Raw genomic sequence first — 16,837 nt, 5'->3', positions numbered from 1 at the left:
ACCAACAGCGCACGGGAAGGGCTGTCTTTCCACCGCGTTTCCAGTGTGCCTGATTGGCTGTGACTCCTGGGCACAAAGGGAGCGCATACAAATAATGGTAGTTTTCTCCCAGGAGCCTTGACCCAGCTCAGGCCCTCCAAGCAAGGGAAATTTGGAGCCAATCTGAAGGCATAAGTCCATCCTCATGCACAACCGACAGGAAGCCGAAGCAGTTGCTCTCTCAGGAATATAGTATCGTTTTCCACAGCAAACAAGAGTTCCCAGCAGGAGTTACCCACCCCTCACGAGCTCTGCTCAACGTACCTCTCGAACACACGCCTGTCTCACCGCACGCACAGAAGGAAAACCAATTTGTGCAGGAACAGTGTTTTTGGACTCTGCTTTCCAAAGGCTTGCTAATAAAGCAGCGAGCAAAGAACACACAGTTTTGTGGAAGATATGAATCATACCTTGATGGTGTCTCCTTTGAATCATGGCATTCAAAGATCTCCCTGGAGCACTATGCTTTACATTAGAAGAGGGCAGTTATCCCCAGCAGAGATGCAGCACATGTGTCTAGCTGATGGATGGCCATGCTCTAGCGAGAGTCAAAACATTTAGGAGAAAAAAAAAAAAAATTCCCTAGAAACCTTAAATAGCAGGAGAGTCATCTGAGCATCACGTTCAATTTGCTAGCTACCAACAACAGCAAGATTTGGCATCTTCCACAAAGGCTTCACAGCAACATCCTTTTCTCTGACACAGAGCCCCGTGCCACCTGCGCTGCCCACATGCCTGGCCCGGTGACGAGGGGACGTGTTCCACGAAAGTCAAGGGGAATGTTGTGTTAGACCGTAACAGAAACAGCATCAGACCTTGGATTGAGGGAGATAAATTGAGCCTGGTAAAAAATTCACCGTGACTTAATCCTTCTAATAGGAAATACGAAGCAATACTCATGTATTTTACCCTTTATTAACAGATTTGAAACAAAAAAAAAAGCCTTCTGGCGTGGAAACTAGCCATTAAAAAAGTGGTAGCAATGTAAAGTACTATATATTCTCTTTAAACGTTATTTAGTACTTCACGCAGTACGTCCCAGCCCCTCTACAAAGCAAATTCCTTCTGCAGCCAACAGAGCAGCGCTTTGCAGCTAGTTCTGGTTTGGCCTAGCGAGGGACAGCAGGGTCTCAGCACCGGGGCTGGGCTTCCCAAAACGGCCCCACTCCCAAGTCTCTGTAGAAAAACACTTCACCCATTTTCCCATAGGAGGAAGAACACTTACCCATCCCGCAGAGTCCATCAAGACTGATTGAAGCGAAGTGCATTACCTGAGCAATGCACCGGCGCGACGGCAGGGAACAAGCCTGCTCCGAAACCTTTGCGTTTGATTGCCCTCGTGTGCCAGTGTAGAAATTACTGCGGCTGAGATTTTCCAAGACGACTGGGACATGGTGACATCCACCTGTGAGAGACTCCTGGAAATTACGAAGCTTAAATCCCTTCTCAGTTTAAAACACCCTAACAAGTCAACCATTTAATAAAAATTCCGCACCTCAGTTCACTCTCATCCCGCAGCATCTGCAGGCGTTGCTGCGTCGGGTTGGTGCTGGATGCTCAGCGCTGAGAGCAGGCAGTGCTGCGAGGGCTCATTACATTAAAAAAAAAAAAAGTATGCAAAACCAGGCTTAACTCTGTCCAGGAGAGAAACCCTACAGCCAGCACAAGGACTCTCATTAGGGCTACCAAAGCTCTCCTGTCTGACCTTTACAGTGCCTCTGCCCGGTGCTGTGGGATCACCAGGTTGAACAAAAATGTTTTAAAATTAAAGGTATCATCAGCTCTGGTCTCCCGTCCCTGTCAGGATCACTTCACACAGAGGGACAACTTTAGCTCCCATGCTATTTGTCTTTTGCTAAATCACATGCCACTTGCTTTAAAAAAAAAAAAAAAGAAAGGATTTTCAATTATTGCAGCAAAAGCTTGCGGAGTGGGGAGAGGGCTAGGGCAAAACGAATTATGAGGCAGCAGCATGAGAACTCGAAGGAAAGAGGATTTCTCACAACTACAGCTGGCCGCAAGTCGCCACAATTTGCACAAAATTTTTTTTCAAGGAAAGTTTTCCACTCGGGCTGTAAATCGGTTCGGCCAAAGTAAAATGCAGTCAACGCAGAAATGAGTTGACAAGTCATTCTCTGCACATACTAAGTTGCTTTTATTAATCCAGAACTGCATGCTACAGATACTGTACAGCATGAACATTTATTCATTACAAAAAATGGCTTCCAAACCATTAAAAATGAAAATCGGAATAAGAGCATAAAACGGAACAGTAACATCACAACTGTTAGGAAACATTCAAAGTATTCACAAAAAATGTTATAGTTAGCATCTTAATAAACCAGAGAAAAATCTGAGACAGTTTTACAATCGCTTCATGTCAACTACAATGGCACTGAATGAACAGATGAACAATTTTTCAGCTTTATACAGCGTTTTTTGCAACATCAACATGCCTAGGTTTTTTTTTTTGTTTTAAGTTTGCTACCTACCTGTATGTAGTAAGTGTACATAAAAGTGGCAGTCTGATTTTTCTTTTATGAATAATCTAATATACAGAATTTGGCCCTTAAGGGTTTATACCTCTTCATTTTAAATGCTTTCCGGACAATCTGCTACCAAACACGTCTGTTATAGGTGACATTAAAACTACATACATATCTACCTATGTAACATCACAGCAAAACATGATGAACAAAAAAATTACAGCATTAAAAAAAAATAATAAAGTTGTCGGGAGAAAGTTAAAAGTCACTGAGAATTTTGGCACATAAAAATTTTGCACACAGCCTACAGTCCTAATGTCGCAGGGGATTCAGCTGCAGTTCTGAACGGGAGACACTTGGACTTTGCTATTTCTCAAACAGCGTTGCTAAAAATTCCCTTGCTAAATTTTCAAGTCTTTTTGTGTGTAATGGCTTTTAAAGCAATCTTTTTTTTTACATTATTGATCCTTGAAAAAAATGCATCTGCGAATGTCCATTTGGTGGCAACTGTGTTTCATATAGCAAAAAAAAAAAAAAAAAAATTTCCACGAAAGGAAATCAAAAACAAAAATCCCGGAAAAAATATATATATACACATTTATATATAAACTTAAAAACCTTGTACAAATGAGTTGTTATATATAAGATGCTTACACTAAGGGAAAAAAAAACCTTTATACAATGTTTCAAGGAAAAAAAAAGAAGAAAAAAACATTTAAAAAGGGACAACATACAGATACAACAAGCAATTTCTAAAGCAATAAATACTACTGGTCCAATAGCGTTGTGATACTTTTAATTGTTGAGTAGCGTTCCCTCCCCCAAAAAGAACAACACCATGGAACAAGGTATATTAACACATTTTTTTTTACCCTTTCTTTCTGTACATTTAAACAATAACAAGTAACATCACAATAAAGGTTGTTTCACACAAGGAAGAAAAAAAAAAAAAAGAAGTAGTAGCGGCACCGCATTCGTTGTGCCCTTAAAGGTTTAAAAACCAGATGTAAAATGATTGGTTCGCAAGCTCGTATTTAATACAAATAATAAAGAACCAATGCCTCCGGCAAGGGCTGCTTCAAAATTGCTTCTTTTTTTTTTTAATTTTTAAAATCAGTCTTTAAAACTAAGCTATTGGAACTACATAACAATTATGTATATATATATATTTTTTAAACGCTACAAAGACTTTAAACAGCTGTTGATAAAAATTTTGGCAGAATCATGAGGCTTTTCTCATCTACATATTTAAAAAGGAGAAATTGAAATAAGAATGGGTCAAATATTGACCAATGAACTCGATAAAACATCAACTAATGTAGCCACATGGCACGAATTAAAAACGAAACCGAGAAACGACGACAAACAGCGGACGACGACGAGGAGAAGGAAAAAAAAAAAAATAAAGGAAAAAAAAAAACGAACCCCAAATCCCAACAGAATTCAATCCCCCCTGAAGGAAACCGAAAGGGCTAACGAGGCTAAAGCTATTCTAAGGACTTGGTTACGAGGGAGAGCGGCTGGGGCTGTGTCCCCGCCAGCGAGCTGTGGGAATGCAAGGAGGACGTTGAGGGCTGTGCTAGGGATGCGGCGGCGGCCGGCGGGAGGGCGGCCGGCGGGTGGTCCAGGGCCCCGTTGGGGCAGCTGGCGGCAGGCAGGGCGCCGGGCTTGCTCGCAGCGCTCTCGGCGAGGACGAGCGAGGATGGCGGCGGCATCATGACCAGGTGCGCCAGCGGGTCGGGCTTCAATGAGAGCGAGAGGGGTTGTGTTTGTTCAGTCTGTGGTTTCGAGTCTCTGGAGGGGGAGGCGAGCATGGTGGGGGAGGACGGAGGAGAGTCTAGTAAGCTTCCATCTGAAGAGGGTGGGCTGACGCAGCTGCCTTCACCTTGTATGTAGCGAACGCACTTTTTTTTTCTCCTAGAAACAGGGAGAGAGTTATCTGTGAATAAAGGGCAGAGATGCTGATGGAGACAGTTATCTAAAGCAAAGAGCCATCAATTAGCTATGCTGGGCTCTGCGCGGGTGGCAGCCTAGCCCCACACGCCGTCCTGGGGGTCTGGCGGGGTGTCCTCGGCACTGAGCCCGCTCGGGAACCTCCCTTTGGCTAACAGATTTGGAAAGGATTCACCAATTGTCTCTTCGTCCCCCTCCTCTTCAGGCTGACCTCCTTTCCTTATTTTAATAATAACCATAAAATCAGAGAAGATGTTTTTGGAGCCCACTGTACTAATCTACAAACTTGACTTTCCTCCAGAAAAAAAAAAAAAATTAAAAATTTAAAATTAATCCTTCTAAAGTAAAAGCTCTGGATAGTTGATGGTATCTCAAGATGTCCCATAACGCTGTCCAACTCAACGGGGCTATCTCTACACCTGCGTCACCTGTCGTCTCTTACGGTGCCCTGCCCTTGGGAGGCAAGGACGGCTGCGAACTACTGCTCATTGCTTTCTCCTCTGTTAAGAACCACACCAAATCCAGAAACGGCAGACAGGAGGGATATATAATAGAGAGAACGAGAGAGAGGGGAAATAAAAACAAAACAAACAAACAAAGCAAACAGAAGAAAAAACAGGAAAAGAACAGGATAAACAGAGTATGATCCAAAATAACAAGAATAACTGGTTGTATGGCCTGCAGGTTGTGGCTTTAAATCGACTCAGTTTTACTTTTTGCTTTAAGGGAGAGTGGTAGATTTGGGAAACTGCTTGTCTGCGTTTTGGGGAGTTTTCCTCTGAGAGGCCATCCATGTAACTCCAGAGTGGGATTCAGTTTCAGCAGGTGAAGAGCACGACGACAGGTACAAAGGTGAGGAGCAACATGGAGCTTATTTTACACCAGGGAGCATAAGAGTCTCACAAGAGCCGCTCATCTTCAAATAAATGAGTACGTGACCCGACAGAGATCTTTTCTCCTCCCTCTGTCCACTTAACAATGTAAAGGAGCAATGAAAACAGATGATAGCTTCACACCATCTCTCTTGCCAAGTGTATGCAAGACAATTCTAGCAGCAGGACAGAAATAATGAGGCAAACAACCACAACATCTGGCAGAACGACGTTCAGTGGCCACCTTGACCCTAATAACGACGGCTCTCCAGCCCTCCTATTCACAAGCACACTTTCCACAGGAAGCGCTGAACCGCTGTCACAAAGCCCAAGGTATACAACGTCTGTCTAGAGCAGCTCTGCCACAAAAACTTTGGACACGGAGCTAAGCTGTGCAAAGCTAGCAACATGAAGGAGTAGGTTGCTCGCCCTCTCCAGCGGACACCTCGCCCTAACTCAGCAATCTCATCAGAGGAAGCGCCCGAGCGTGGCACAGCAGCTGAATGTCGCTGGGTGACATTCACTGCTCGAGTAGGTGCCCAAGCTCCACTGCAGGTTGCCAGTGTTCTCCTCTACATACGGCAACTGTGTTTGACTTGGGTTGAACCAAGGTCTGCTGTCTAGGCAATGCGGCCAGATGTTTCTCATTTCCAAGGGACATCTAACCAGCTTGATCCTGGAGTTCAAAGATACCATCTCCCTGAGCCAGGAAGGGAACAGCAACCCCGTCACCCCATCTTTCCACCAGCTTCAGTGAGGGACCAGTGCTGTGACATCCCTGTGACTCAGGCTCTGCTCTCGGGTTCTGCTCCACGTTCCAGAGGGCAAGGTAAGGGGTTAGGGCTATTAGAGTTTTAACCACGTTAGCCTGCAGATCAACACATGCTCAAAACTAAAGACAACCATGCAACTTAAATGTTAAAAAGGAAGAAAAAAAGATAGATAAAGACAGCAAGTGAAGGCTGTAAACCATGCTTTATTAGAGCAATGTTAAAAGACAGGAAAAAAAATTAATTTGGTGGGCTCAAAACAGAACCTGTTAATTCTTCTACCACCAACAAACAACATGGGACACCTCTGGCTCTTGGCTAAGGGCAGCTCCGCTGCTCTTTCTCCCCTCCTCTCGCCTGTCTCACCACTTCTTACCCTCAGCTGTGCAATGCCACCAGGGCCACAGCTCGCATTAGGATCTCCTGTACAGCTGCCAGTAGCAAAGCAGAACAGTGATGCCTCACAAAGCTCACTGACAACACCTGTGTGGAAAGGTGGGTTCTCATGATTTGGAGACTGCAGGGCTTCCCTGCCATCCCCAAATTAAAATAGTTTGCCAGCAGAGACCCAAGCTCTGTTTGTCTCAGTGATGGTGGTCCAGAAGCCATTCAACTGGATTGCTTTGAACCCACAAGCCAGTTAATTATTTCACGGGAGGCAGTTTGAATCTGGTATGCCAAAAATCCAAAATTATTTTTAATGCTATTTTATATTCTGTGGCCTGAAAGGATGAGTTCCTATGGCAAAGCAGACTCAAACCAGCTCTACCTGACTTCCTGACTCTACAGAGTCAGAAAATAACCTTTGTGAATCAAAAACCCAATTTTTTGGGTTTAAATCTAAACCCACTGGTCTACTACCTGAAGTAGTTCTCCTTTGACTAGGATCAAGGTAGCAGATTGCTTTCTCTGCTTCTGCGGTATATTAAACTCTTCAATAGCATGGCCACTTTCAGTCTGAAAAGCCATTTACTTAAATCATGATGGCCCAAGAGGAGACATTTCTCCAGCCTGTGCCATTCCCACCATGTGTTATCTGTGGTCACGTATGTGTCATGGTTAGGTGGGAGAGAAGGCGTAGGTGGGTAAAAACCCAAAACTCTGCAAGCCAAGTATTACCAGAATTGACCACCACCAGGCAAGTCTGGTGAAATGGGATAAACAAATACCCAAGGAATTCTTTGTATGTTAATTTTGCTCTCCTAAAAGCAGGAACAAAAATACCAGCTATCCTCTCCAGAAGCACTAGTGTGGATTATTCACTTGTGTGCTGCTCTGAAAGCGTCAACCGCTACATCAGCCTGGCAAACACCAACAGACCTGACCCTCCTCATGCTGCCCTTGAATCCAGCCCCAGGAGAGCATCGGGAAACCCGTAATGCTGCAACTGCCATAAGTGAGAGCCACCAACGATGACAAGGGTTTATGCAGTTGCTGCAAGCCAAGATGTCTCAGTTTCTATTGTAGCAGCAAACGGCACATCTTTAGCACCTACCTAAGACGCGCTACAAAATTCTACCGTGCTAGCAAATGGAGTGTTATAATGGTTAGGACCAGAACTAGGAGAGAAATATCTAGTGATAAATGTAATATCTAGTGATAAAATGCCTCCATGCATTAAAAAAAAAGCCAAAACAACAAACCCACAAACAAAAAGAAAAGCAGCTGACTCTAAATCAGTAAGTCTAAAGCTATCAGCTACCCCACTGAAGTAGTCTCTGATGTGCTGCAAATATTTCTGACCAAAATTTGGTGTAAGTTGAGAGGGTTTATGCTTCACATGTAACCTAAGCACTGTACAGAGCAGATGAAAAGTCGCCTTGCTGATAAAATGTAGTTTTAAAAGTATGTTGTTTGCTTAAGCAGCTAGGGAAAGATAAAGCAAGGCAAACACGATGCGCCCCCGGTTCTGGTACTTGGCACGCAGAGCCTGACATGCTCCAAATACTCTATCTGTAGACTACACAAATATCTGCTGATAGCGTGTAGTGAACTAACCACCAATAAAGCCTAATTAAACACAGCATTCTCTTGCTAGCATGAGACTCGAGCCTCCTGACACAGCGAAGTGGCTACCCAGCTCTTCTGGACTGAACCCTTCCTCCTTTAAGCTTTAAGAAACCGCTGCTTTCAGAGCGGGTTTAACGTAGGTACCGGCACTGGCATCCAAGGCCCCACCACCCGGACTAGCATGCCTCACATGGGACAATATGCAATCTGTTGAAGACACTTCTGGTGCCTTATCTGGTATTTTGACAAACACCACCACCCTCGAGCCATGTTTTCCTCGACACTAAGCACAAACAAGACTGCGTGCATACACAAAATACGATGGACGTCTGATCTACATTCTAAATGAGATGGAGCACATGGGACTGGCATGAGTAAGAGGGGAAAATGTAGGAGAGGAATCACTACACACAGAGTGTGGTTTGGGTTGAAATACCTACCATCATAATATTCCAAATTCAAAGACTGCTTGTATCAGAACAAAGAAACAACAAATTTAACCAAATGCGATCATATAAAGGAAAAAGGAATGAGAAAAGAACTATTCGGTATCCCTCCACCAAGAAAGAAGTACGTACTGAGTTATACACGGAATTAAACTCCAGTAGAACATGGGCTGCCAAAATTTGGGCTCTCTGATGTCTTTCATCTCCTTTTAATGCTGGAAACTGTCCTACTAAAGTTGCAATTAGTTTTGTCTAGAGCTCAGGCATTTACAGCTCAGTTGGGAGAAAATTTAGGAAGAAAATGTATTTTCGGAATCAGAAAAAAAAGACATCAGATCATTTAAAAAACTGGTATCTACATAAACCTCACTGAGGCGTAGAAGCCTACAGGTAGCTATTTAATTCTGCAGATTACACACAAAAAAAAGAGTACGATATAAGCTATAAACTTTGGCTTTTACATCTCCAATAATGAGAAAAACACTAGCGCTGCAGATTCCAGAACCTTTTTAAAAAGCAGCGGACATAGACCCAAATGACAGACAAAATACAGATGTCCAGTTAAACATTCATTTTGCTGACAATCTGGAAAAAAAAATAATAAAAAAGCCAAAAAACTGCCAGTTTTAAGGACCTGAAGTTTTCTTGTTCCCAGTTCTACCACCAGGGAGAGGTTATTGGTAAAGAGAGAGAAAATGGCATTAAATCAGCGAGAAATTCCAAAGATCAAAGATTATTAGCAATCGATGCTGTGGGAGAGAGAAAGGTGGGGAGTGGGGAAAAAAGATTAAAAAAAATAAAATCACACAAATGCACTAAGAGGACAGATTGCTTTTATTTCCCCAAAGGCCTAATGGGTAGTATTATACCTGCATGGTTTGCACCATAAACTCTGTCGGTCAAGCCCGAACAATGCCCGACACTTCTTTGGAGTATTTGCATCTGTTAGCATAAGGTAAACACAAAAAATACAAATACAATGGTGGATAGAGCTCATTTGGACTGCATCATCTTAGCTACAGCTACGTTTAGCTTTCAATCACCTCAGTTTTATTTGGTAATCTCCCCTTGTACCAAGGGTAGGAAAGAAAACAGGACTTTCACAATGAGCCAAAAGAAAACCAAAAAAATTATCTCCGACACAGCCGTGCGTCTGTCCGGCGTCGGTACCGCTCTCAAAGCCGTGTTATCATGGGCTTTGGGAGCAACTTGCCTCCGGTGGAGGCTTGGAGGGCAGGAGCGTGGTTGAGCCACGGATCAGATGGGCTTAAGGCTGATGCTGTTTTACAGTGGGTTTTCGGCTAGCAGCAGCAAAGAAGAAGGCAAAAAAAAAAGACCAACAACGGAAAAAAAAAAAAAAAAAAAAAAAAAAGCAAAACCCTTTCAGAGAGACGATAACTCATGGCAGTGTCCCACTCCCTTGTGTCTTCTAGATCCCAACACAGAGCTACAAAGCAACAAGGCAGGAAAAAAAAGGGGAAAGTACCAAATAAACCAGCTGCAAATCAGCCATAGCGAGTCTGGGAAAACTATACACACCTGCAGGGGCCGCACCAGTTATTCTGTTGATCAAGGCCAAAGCGCGCTCGGCATTTCTTAGGAGCGCTCAGGTCTGAATGAGTTCAAGAAAAGCGAGCAGAAAAGGGAGAGAGGAAAAAAAGAAAAGGGGAGAGGGGGGGAGAGAGAGAGAGGAGGAGAGAAAAGGGGAGAAAAAAGAGAAAGATAAAAATAAGGAAAAAATAAAAATAAAAAAGGGAATAAAAATCAATGTCCTCGTTATTAATTGCAAAATATTGACTTTTGATTTAAAAGTTAAAAAAAAAGTGATAATCACATTTTTATTCAACTCTTGAGATTAGCTGTTGCAATTAAAGCTGCAGTATCCCTTTATAAAGGACTGTTTCTTTCCCTTTTTAAAGAGCAGGTAGAGGAAAGTCATTCTGGCTGGTCTAGCAGGATGTTTCAGGCAAGATTTATTTGGGCTAGGTTTTTTTATTCTCTTTTTGAGAGGGGGGAAAAAAGGAAGAAAAGAAGCTGAGTATGGAAGTTAGATCCTGAACATGCTTTTTTCTTCAACTCAGATACAAAATAAAAATAAGAGGAAAAAAAAAAATGAAATTATATCTCCTGGGATAATGCAGCTTTTGGAATAATATTCAATTTATTTATTTTTATTAATTGGTATTTAAAAGAATGGATAAGAATAAGCAGATTGCGGAATGAGTATGTTAGTATCAGCCAGAAAATAAAACGTAAAGCATGGCAAGGTGCTGAGTTAGTAAAGCTAGTGAATTGCAATGAACAGGCTTGAGCAGAAAGGAAAAAAAAAAATAAAAAAAAAATCCAAATGAAAATAATAATAAAAAATGCATATGCATGCTAATGTGAGAAGACTTAGTGGGAGCCATGAAAAATGCCATTAGATTAAGGAGGTTCATTACTGACTTGCTTCCATTCTTTATCAGTCTCTTTAAAGAAATACTGCATATTCAATTTGCACAGTTAGTACAACTCTTGTGTTATTTTTACTGTATTATTGTTTTAATAGCAATTGTTACAAAAACGAAAAACAAAATTAAAAATACTATCAAACATATAATAGATATAAAGATATATAGATAATAAATACTACCAAAACGTGTGGATGGTATTTTTTTCTTAATGTCATAAGTGTTTAATGTTAAAATCTATAATGGCAGGAAAAAAAATAAAAAGCAGTTTATAAACTATTTTAAATGACTCAAAATGACGTTAGCACCTGTAATCGGAGGAAGTGAAAGGCAAGGATTTAGGAAACATTCGCTGTGTTCTGAAAAAAAAGAACAAATTATACAAAGGCTTCAAAAAAACTACAGGGCTTCTTCAAAATCGACTATGAGATTGCCTATGCAGTATTTCTAATTTCCTATATAGAATGGCAAACCTCCTTAATTTAAAATGGGTGCGATTTACCACTGTAAGGCATGCATCAGAACATACAGGTACAGCCCAAATTAATGCCACACACATACATACGTACGTACACGCACGCACAAATGCGCAAAATAAGCAGCCAACTTTATAAACGATGGCATAGGCATTACAACTACGGCTCTGCAGTTAAAGGCTCTGCAATTATTACGTACAAATTCGGCTAACGTCACATGAGGCTCTTACATGCAATGGCTTGGTTACTAGTTTTAGAAGGGCAATAACGTGTAAATAATCAGAGTGCATTAAAAAAAAAAAAAAAAAGGCTGTCTAGTATAGAGGTTGGCTCCCTGTGAGGCCAGGAGACTCGTACCCACCTCCCCCGTGCCTAGGAGCATCACACCAGGATTGCCACACTTCCACTAATCAAGACATTTAGACTTATTTTTACTTACCATTGGTCTCTCCTGGCTGCTTATCCCTTTTCCTCTTCTTCTTCTTTCCCTGCAGGAAACATACACAAAGGAGAAGGATTAAAAAAAAACAAAACCAAAAAAGTCTCCTTGCAAGACAGCACCGAGCAACGGGGCTGTGGCCAGTGCGGGAAGCTCCCCGGGGAGGACACCGAAGCGTGGTGCCGGCTCCCTCCTGGTGCAGGGATGCTTGGGGGGCTCCGAGGGGATGCTCGCACCCTGGGGCTGGCTCTGCCTGCCCACCCTGTGCCTTTTCGGAGAGCCTGGCTGCAGCCCCCTTCCCAAAGCTAACACCCACAAAAGCCATAAGCTGCTGGGGAGAGGATAAAATGACCTGCAAGATGCTTCTTTTGAGATAAGATTATCAACACGACGCAAACATCGACACTTGTATGCTCCTGCTTCAAAAAAAATCATTCCTGGTCACATTTCTGCGGGATGGGAAGAGAAAGAAGTGGCAACAGCAGAGATTCAGGGTGGGAGAGTGTGTGAGGTCAGACTGAGCCCCTGGAGTTCCTCAGCACCCAAGACTGACCGTTAAAGCAGACGACAAAGCTATAGTAATGAGTGAAACCTAACCAGCAGGTTTGTAAGTGCACTGACAACTTAGAAAGCAAAGCCAAGAAGAGAAAAAATCCAGATATAACTAAAAACCTTCCCACAATTTGCTTCCTCACAAGAAAAAACAACCAGCAATGCCTGGCTGAACTGCGTCCCTTTCTCAAATACTGTCCCACAAGACGATGCAATTTATTACAGCTCTTTCTCCATTTCCCTCCAGCAGTCTGGGACAGGACATGAGCAGGAGCCCAACTTCTGTGGAAACCCAATGATCGTTTTCCAACAGACAACTTATAAAGTGGCAAGCACGGCTCAAAACAGAAAAGCGATTTTCTAAGAAAACTTTCCTAACACTAAGCTACAGGATTTACAGAGCAGCACAAAAAGGCCAGTGCAAGGGGACCGAGTAATTTCATTTTCACAGCTCCCCAGATGCTAAAAGCAACGACTTTTGGGCCAGCAATGCCAACTCTGAACAGCACAGAGAGCCCTGCTCCTGAAGATGCAGTACTAAGAGAAGCTGGTGAAAAGACACCAGGCCAGCAGTCCCCTGTGGTCAAAAGGCAACAAACATTGGAAGAAGGAATCTCACAGCACTTTTGAAGGGCTGGACATATCTGTGGGGAAGCCAAGAGGTCCTCCCACATGATGGACATCTTTCCTAGTAGGTGGGTCTGGCTCCCAGCTAAACAGTTAAGATTGGGCTTCAGCTTGGGACATCCACTATAACATTTGGGACACTCATTATGATACGTTCCCTGGAACGTATTAGTAAGAAATTCCCCCAACGTGAATGTTGGATTTTGATTTGTTGTTGTTATTTTCATATTCTTTTGCCCCAAAAACTGGCTTCTGTCCTCATTCCCCCTTGCTTGCCACCCTGCTGTCCAGGCTGCGACAAGCATGGTCTTGCTCATGAAAGCCTTCTGGTGATGGAGAAAGCTGTACGCGTTGTCCATTCTAATGGATTTTTAAACAACATGCACATAATCCTGCAGCCTAGACGCTGCTGAGAAATCACCTCCGACACCTCTGAGGTCATTTTTGGGGATCAGGAAAGTTGTCGCTCTGAGTCAATTGCTACAGCACCCATCAATCCAACGTGACAGGCAGACAAGATAGACAAGCATTGCTCCTAAAGCTCCCTCAGAATAAACCAGGGAAAAATGTGCTATCTTGAAGTCCATGTATCACATAAAGACAGAAGAGGCTCAGACTGCTCCATCTGTATTGATCGAGATTGACAGTAACTCTGTGGAAGTCAGTGCATTTTTTGCAGCTCTACAACAACTTAACCAAAACCAGACAATTGCCTCAGGACCATAAGCCTGATTTTTATTTAATCTCAAGGAGGTCACTTGCATAATTAACAGACTGCATCTGTGGCAAATTTGCTTAATTTTTGCAGCACGTTTGGGAATTCAAGGGCTATTTCAAGTGGAGACCTTAGAACTTCTTCACACAAGGGCCAGCCAGAAGAGAGGTCAGGAGTCACCTGCCCTTTACAAACTCTTCAAGCCAGGTATTAAAGTGCTATAACCCCTTTAGGGAGCAGCCTGTTAAAAAGAGCTGATACACAGCAACGTCAGCCAGGGACCAGGAATTTCTGGTTCAACACAAGCTTTGAAAACTGTGCCTAACAAAGACCTGACAGAGGTCCCACTAACTTCTTTTACACGCTTTTCAAAGGAAATATGGAGAAGAAACACCTCACTAGCTTGTTCAATTTCTGTGCTATGAGAAGACTTTGATTACGTAGCTAGATGAATATATGGACTTAAGAATTATGGCAGCAGTTTTTCAAGTGCTTTGCAGGAGACACTGTTGCGCCTTTGCCTCAGATTGTCCTCCTAAGACTTGAGCAGATGGTCTGTAACATTTTCCGTCATCATACTACAGAAATTCTTAGGCTGCAAGTAAATGTGGATGTAAATACTTGCAAGTTGTTTTGGCAGCTCCCTCTACAGAGCCAAATCAACATGGGTTTTGAGAGGGCTGCAGAGTTCTCTCTAATTTTCTAGACAAGCGGCAGGTGAGGTGACTAGGCCCTTACATACTTCTGAGTCCAGCACTCGGCACCACTCAACATCTCATATTAGATCTCAGGAAGAGCAAATGTACCTTGTGACATCAACAAGCCACGAGGGAGTCCCTGAATCCTCTTCCCTTATTTAAGAGCAGGCCGAAAGCTGCGTTTCTGGAATGTAGTGCTCCTACTTCTGAAGACCTGGGCTGCAGCTGGCCTCACCCTTGTGCCTGATGTGAGACACCTAACAATTTAACCATTTCAAGCAGCCCAAATGTGCTCCCCTTCTAGATGTCTGGAAGACTCAAGACCCTACAAAACACCAAGGGAGAAGGGGAGAGCTTGGAATAGACCAGGAGAGGAGAAATAAATAAATCCTGCGGACGATGCAATTGTGTGAAGCAAGGGTACCGTGCTCTCCTCAGACAGGAAGGTTCCCCCTGAAGGTCACTTTGGGGTACAGCATCAAGCCGCTGGGAAAGCGCTGGCTTTCTCATCCTGTCCTTTTTAGCTCGAGAAGAAAGGGGTTCTCAGTGCTCACACGGTGAGGACAAAAGTAAAAGGTGCTAAACACCGAAGGCTTTGTACATGCCCATCTGTTGGTGGCTCAGTCACTGCGCAGAATGAGCATTCCCGAAACCTCCACCGTGCCTGTACTCCCTTTTGAACGCCCAAGAAGACAATACTGCACAGTGCTGAGGAACCACCTCAAGCCTATGGTCTGACGGTCCCAGGCCAGGCTACACCAAAAAGAAAAGGAAAGGGTGTTTAGTAGGAGCAGCGCCTCATTGGGCTTAAAGAGGTTTCTCCAAGGAACACAGCTACACCTCCAATGGCGAACAAGGGAGGGAGCGAGGCAGAGCCCAATGGAAAGAAAAGATGATTGAAAAAGAATAGAAGAGTTTGAAAAATATCCTTAAGTAGATATTGCTAAGTAAGTTAGCATGTCTATTCTCCACTGCTAAAATGGTGGAAGACCGGAGGGAGCTGCAGCTGCTCTAGGTTTTCTGCAGACTCTGAACTGGCTCCTTCTCATCCACACATGTAAAAGTGCAGATTCTCATAAACGTTGCCATATACAAAGCACACAGTTTATGTGATTTACAGCAAAATAAGACATTTACAGTAAAATAGGCAGTGATGGTGATGATTATGGAAGAGACAGACTTCAACGAAACCAAAATGTGTAACACTATACATAACTGACATCAATTACAGCTGCTGGTCCCCAGACCTGCAGAGATGTCTGCCTGGAAGGCAGGGAGCAGAGTTTATAACTCCAAAACACTTTAAAAAATGAGGATGAGGAGGTGGGGGAGAAAATATAACATGGGCGTGAAAAAGCAAAACATAATCGAGATACACAACAGTAGAGCGTGGAATAATTCATTTAACCCCACTTGAGAGTAAGACTTTCAAACAAGTCACGCTTTTGGTTTTGCCAGTCCTTCTCTGAAGCTAGGATAAGTCATTCTTCCACTTTCCACTATACTCTCACACAGATAAGCACAAGACACTAATTATTCATCTTTTTGGTGGAGAGGAGCCGTACTAGGGGAATTTTTAATTTGGTTTAAAAAACAAAATTTAAAATGACAAGCAAGCCAAACAGCATTTCCAGATGCTGGTAAAAGTGAAGGCAAGAGTTTCTTCACAGAGCTCTACTGTCATGCCCCAATTCTAACCTTTTACTAGTCCCAGCCAGGAAGCCTCCTCCCAGTGGAGGGCTAGGAATTATCCCCAATAGTTTTAGTATCGCAAAGGGAAGCGTCCGTTGTTTTTACCAGATTGGGATCCTGAGGCACGCCTTCCAAGTAGTGCTTGTGTGCAATGTGTGGTCGTAGCTCAGCAGGTCACATACATATTTTTACAAGCTCTACTACTAAAAAAATTTCCACCTACATAGGAACCTACATAGTTATCCCGTGCGGACCAGCCTGGGTACAGCTGCATATGAAGCTGTCGTTCCTTTCTTGCTAGTTCATAGTATTTTGCTTGTTCTTCTCTGGATAACGCGTGCCACTGAGGTGAAGAAAAGAGAAAAAGACAATATAAAAAGCACAAGTGTTTTTTTTTTAAGTGCGTTAACAGCAGAGTATATTATTTATATAAAAACATAGCTAGAACGGATTTTCATAAAAAAAAGATAAAACCAGATGATCTGGCACGCTGACATTCGTAGTTTATTTATAACTCCAGATTATAACTCCAGTTAACTCAGCTGAGTCACAGCTAATCATTTACGTTCACTCAGCCCCTTTCTCTCCTGATGACAGAGATTTAAGAAAACG

General features: G+C 43.0%; 1 protein-coding gene across 18 annotated transcripts in view; it reads right to left on the bottom strand.

Moving 5' to 3' along the window:
• Positions 1-2,170: 2,170 nt before the first annotated feature.
• The window catches only part of TCF7L2 (transcription factor 7 like 2), a 178,607-nt gene continuing 163,940 nt past the window's right edge, over positions 2,171-16,837 (bottom strand). For 6 of the 18 annotated variants that reach the window (XM_086751714.1, XM_086751716.1, XM_086751715.1 and 3 more), the window contains 5 exons: positions 16,461-16,568; positions 11,942-11,990; positions 11,335-11,385; positions 10,116-10,188; positions 2,171-4,442 (listed from right to left, as the gene is read on the bottom strand). In XM_086751714.1, the coding sequence (XP_086607840.1) occupies positions 4,013-4,442; positions 10,116-10,188; positions 11,335-11,385; positions 11,942-11,990; positions 16,461-16,568 (711 nt within the window). In that variant the 3' untranslated portion in view covers positions 2,171-4,012. Of the gene's footprint in view, positions 4,443-9,445; positions 9,519-10,115; positions 10,189-11,334; positions 11,386-11,937; positions 11,991-16,460; positions 16,569-16,837 lie in introns of all 18 variants that reach the window. The other 12 variants (XM_086751727.1, XM_086751729.1, XM_086751728.1 and 9 more) reach the window with 6 other exon arrangements.

The sequence above is a fragment of the Chlamydotis macqueenii genome, chromosome 7 (genome assembly GCF_036417535.1).
Source record: "Chlamydotis macqueenii isolate bChlMac1 chromosome 7, bChlMac1.mat, whole genome shotgun sequence".
Classification (NCBI taxonomy): domain Eukaryota; kingdom Metazoa; phylum Chordata; class Aves; order Otidiformes; family Otididae; genus Chlamydotis; species Chlamydotis macqueenii.
The sequence above is the reverse complement of the archived record's forward strand: the minus strand, read 5'-3'. Positions and strand labels throughout refer to the sequence as shown.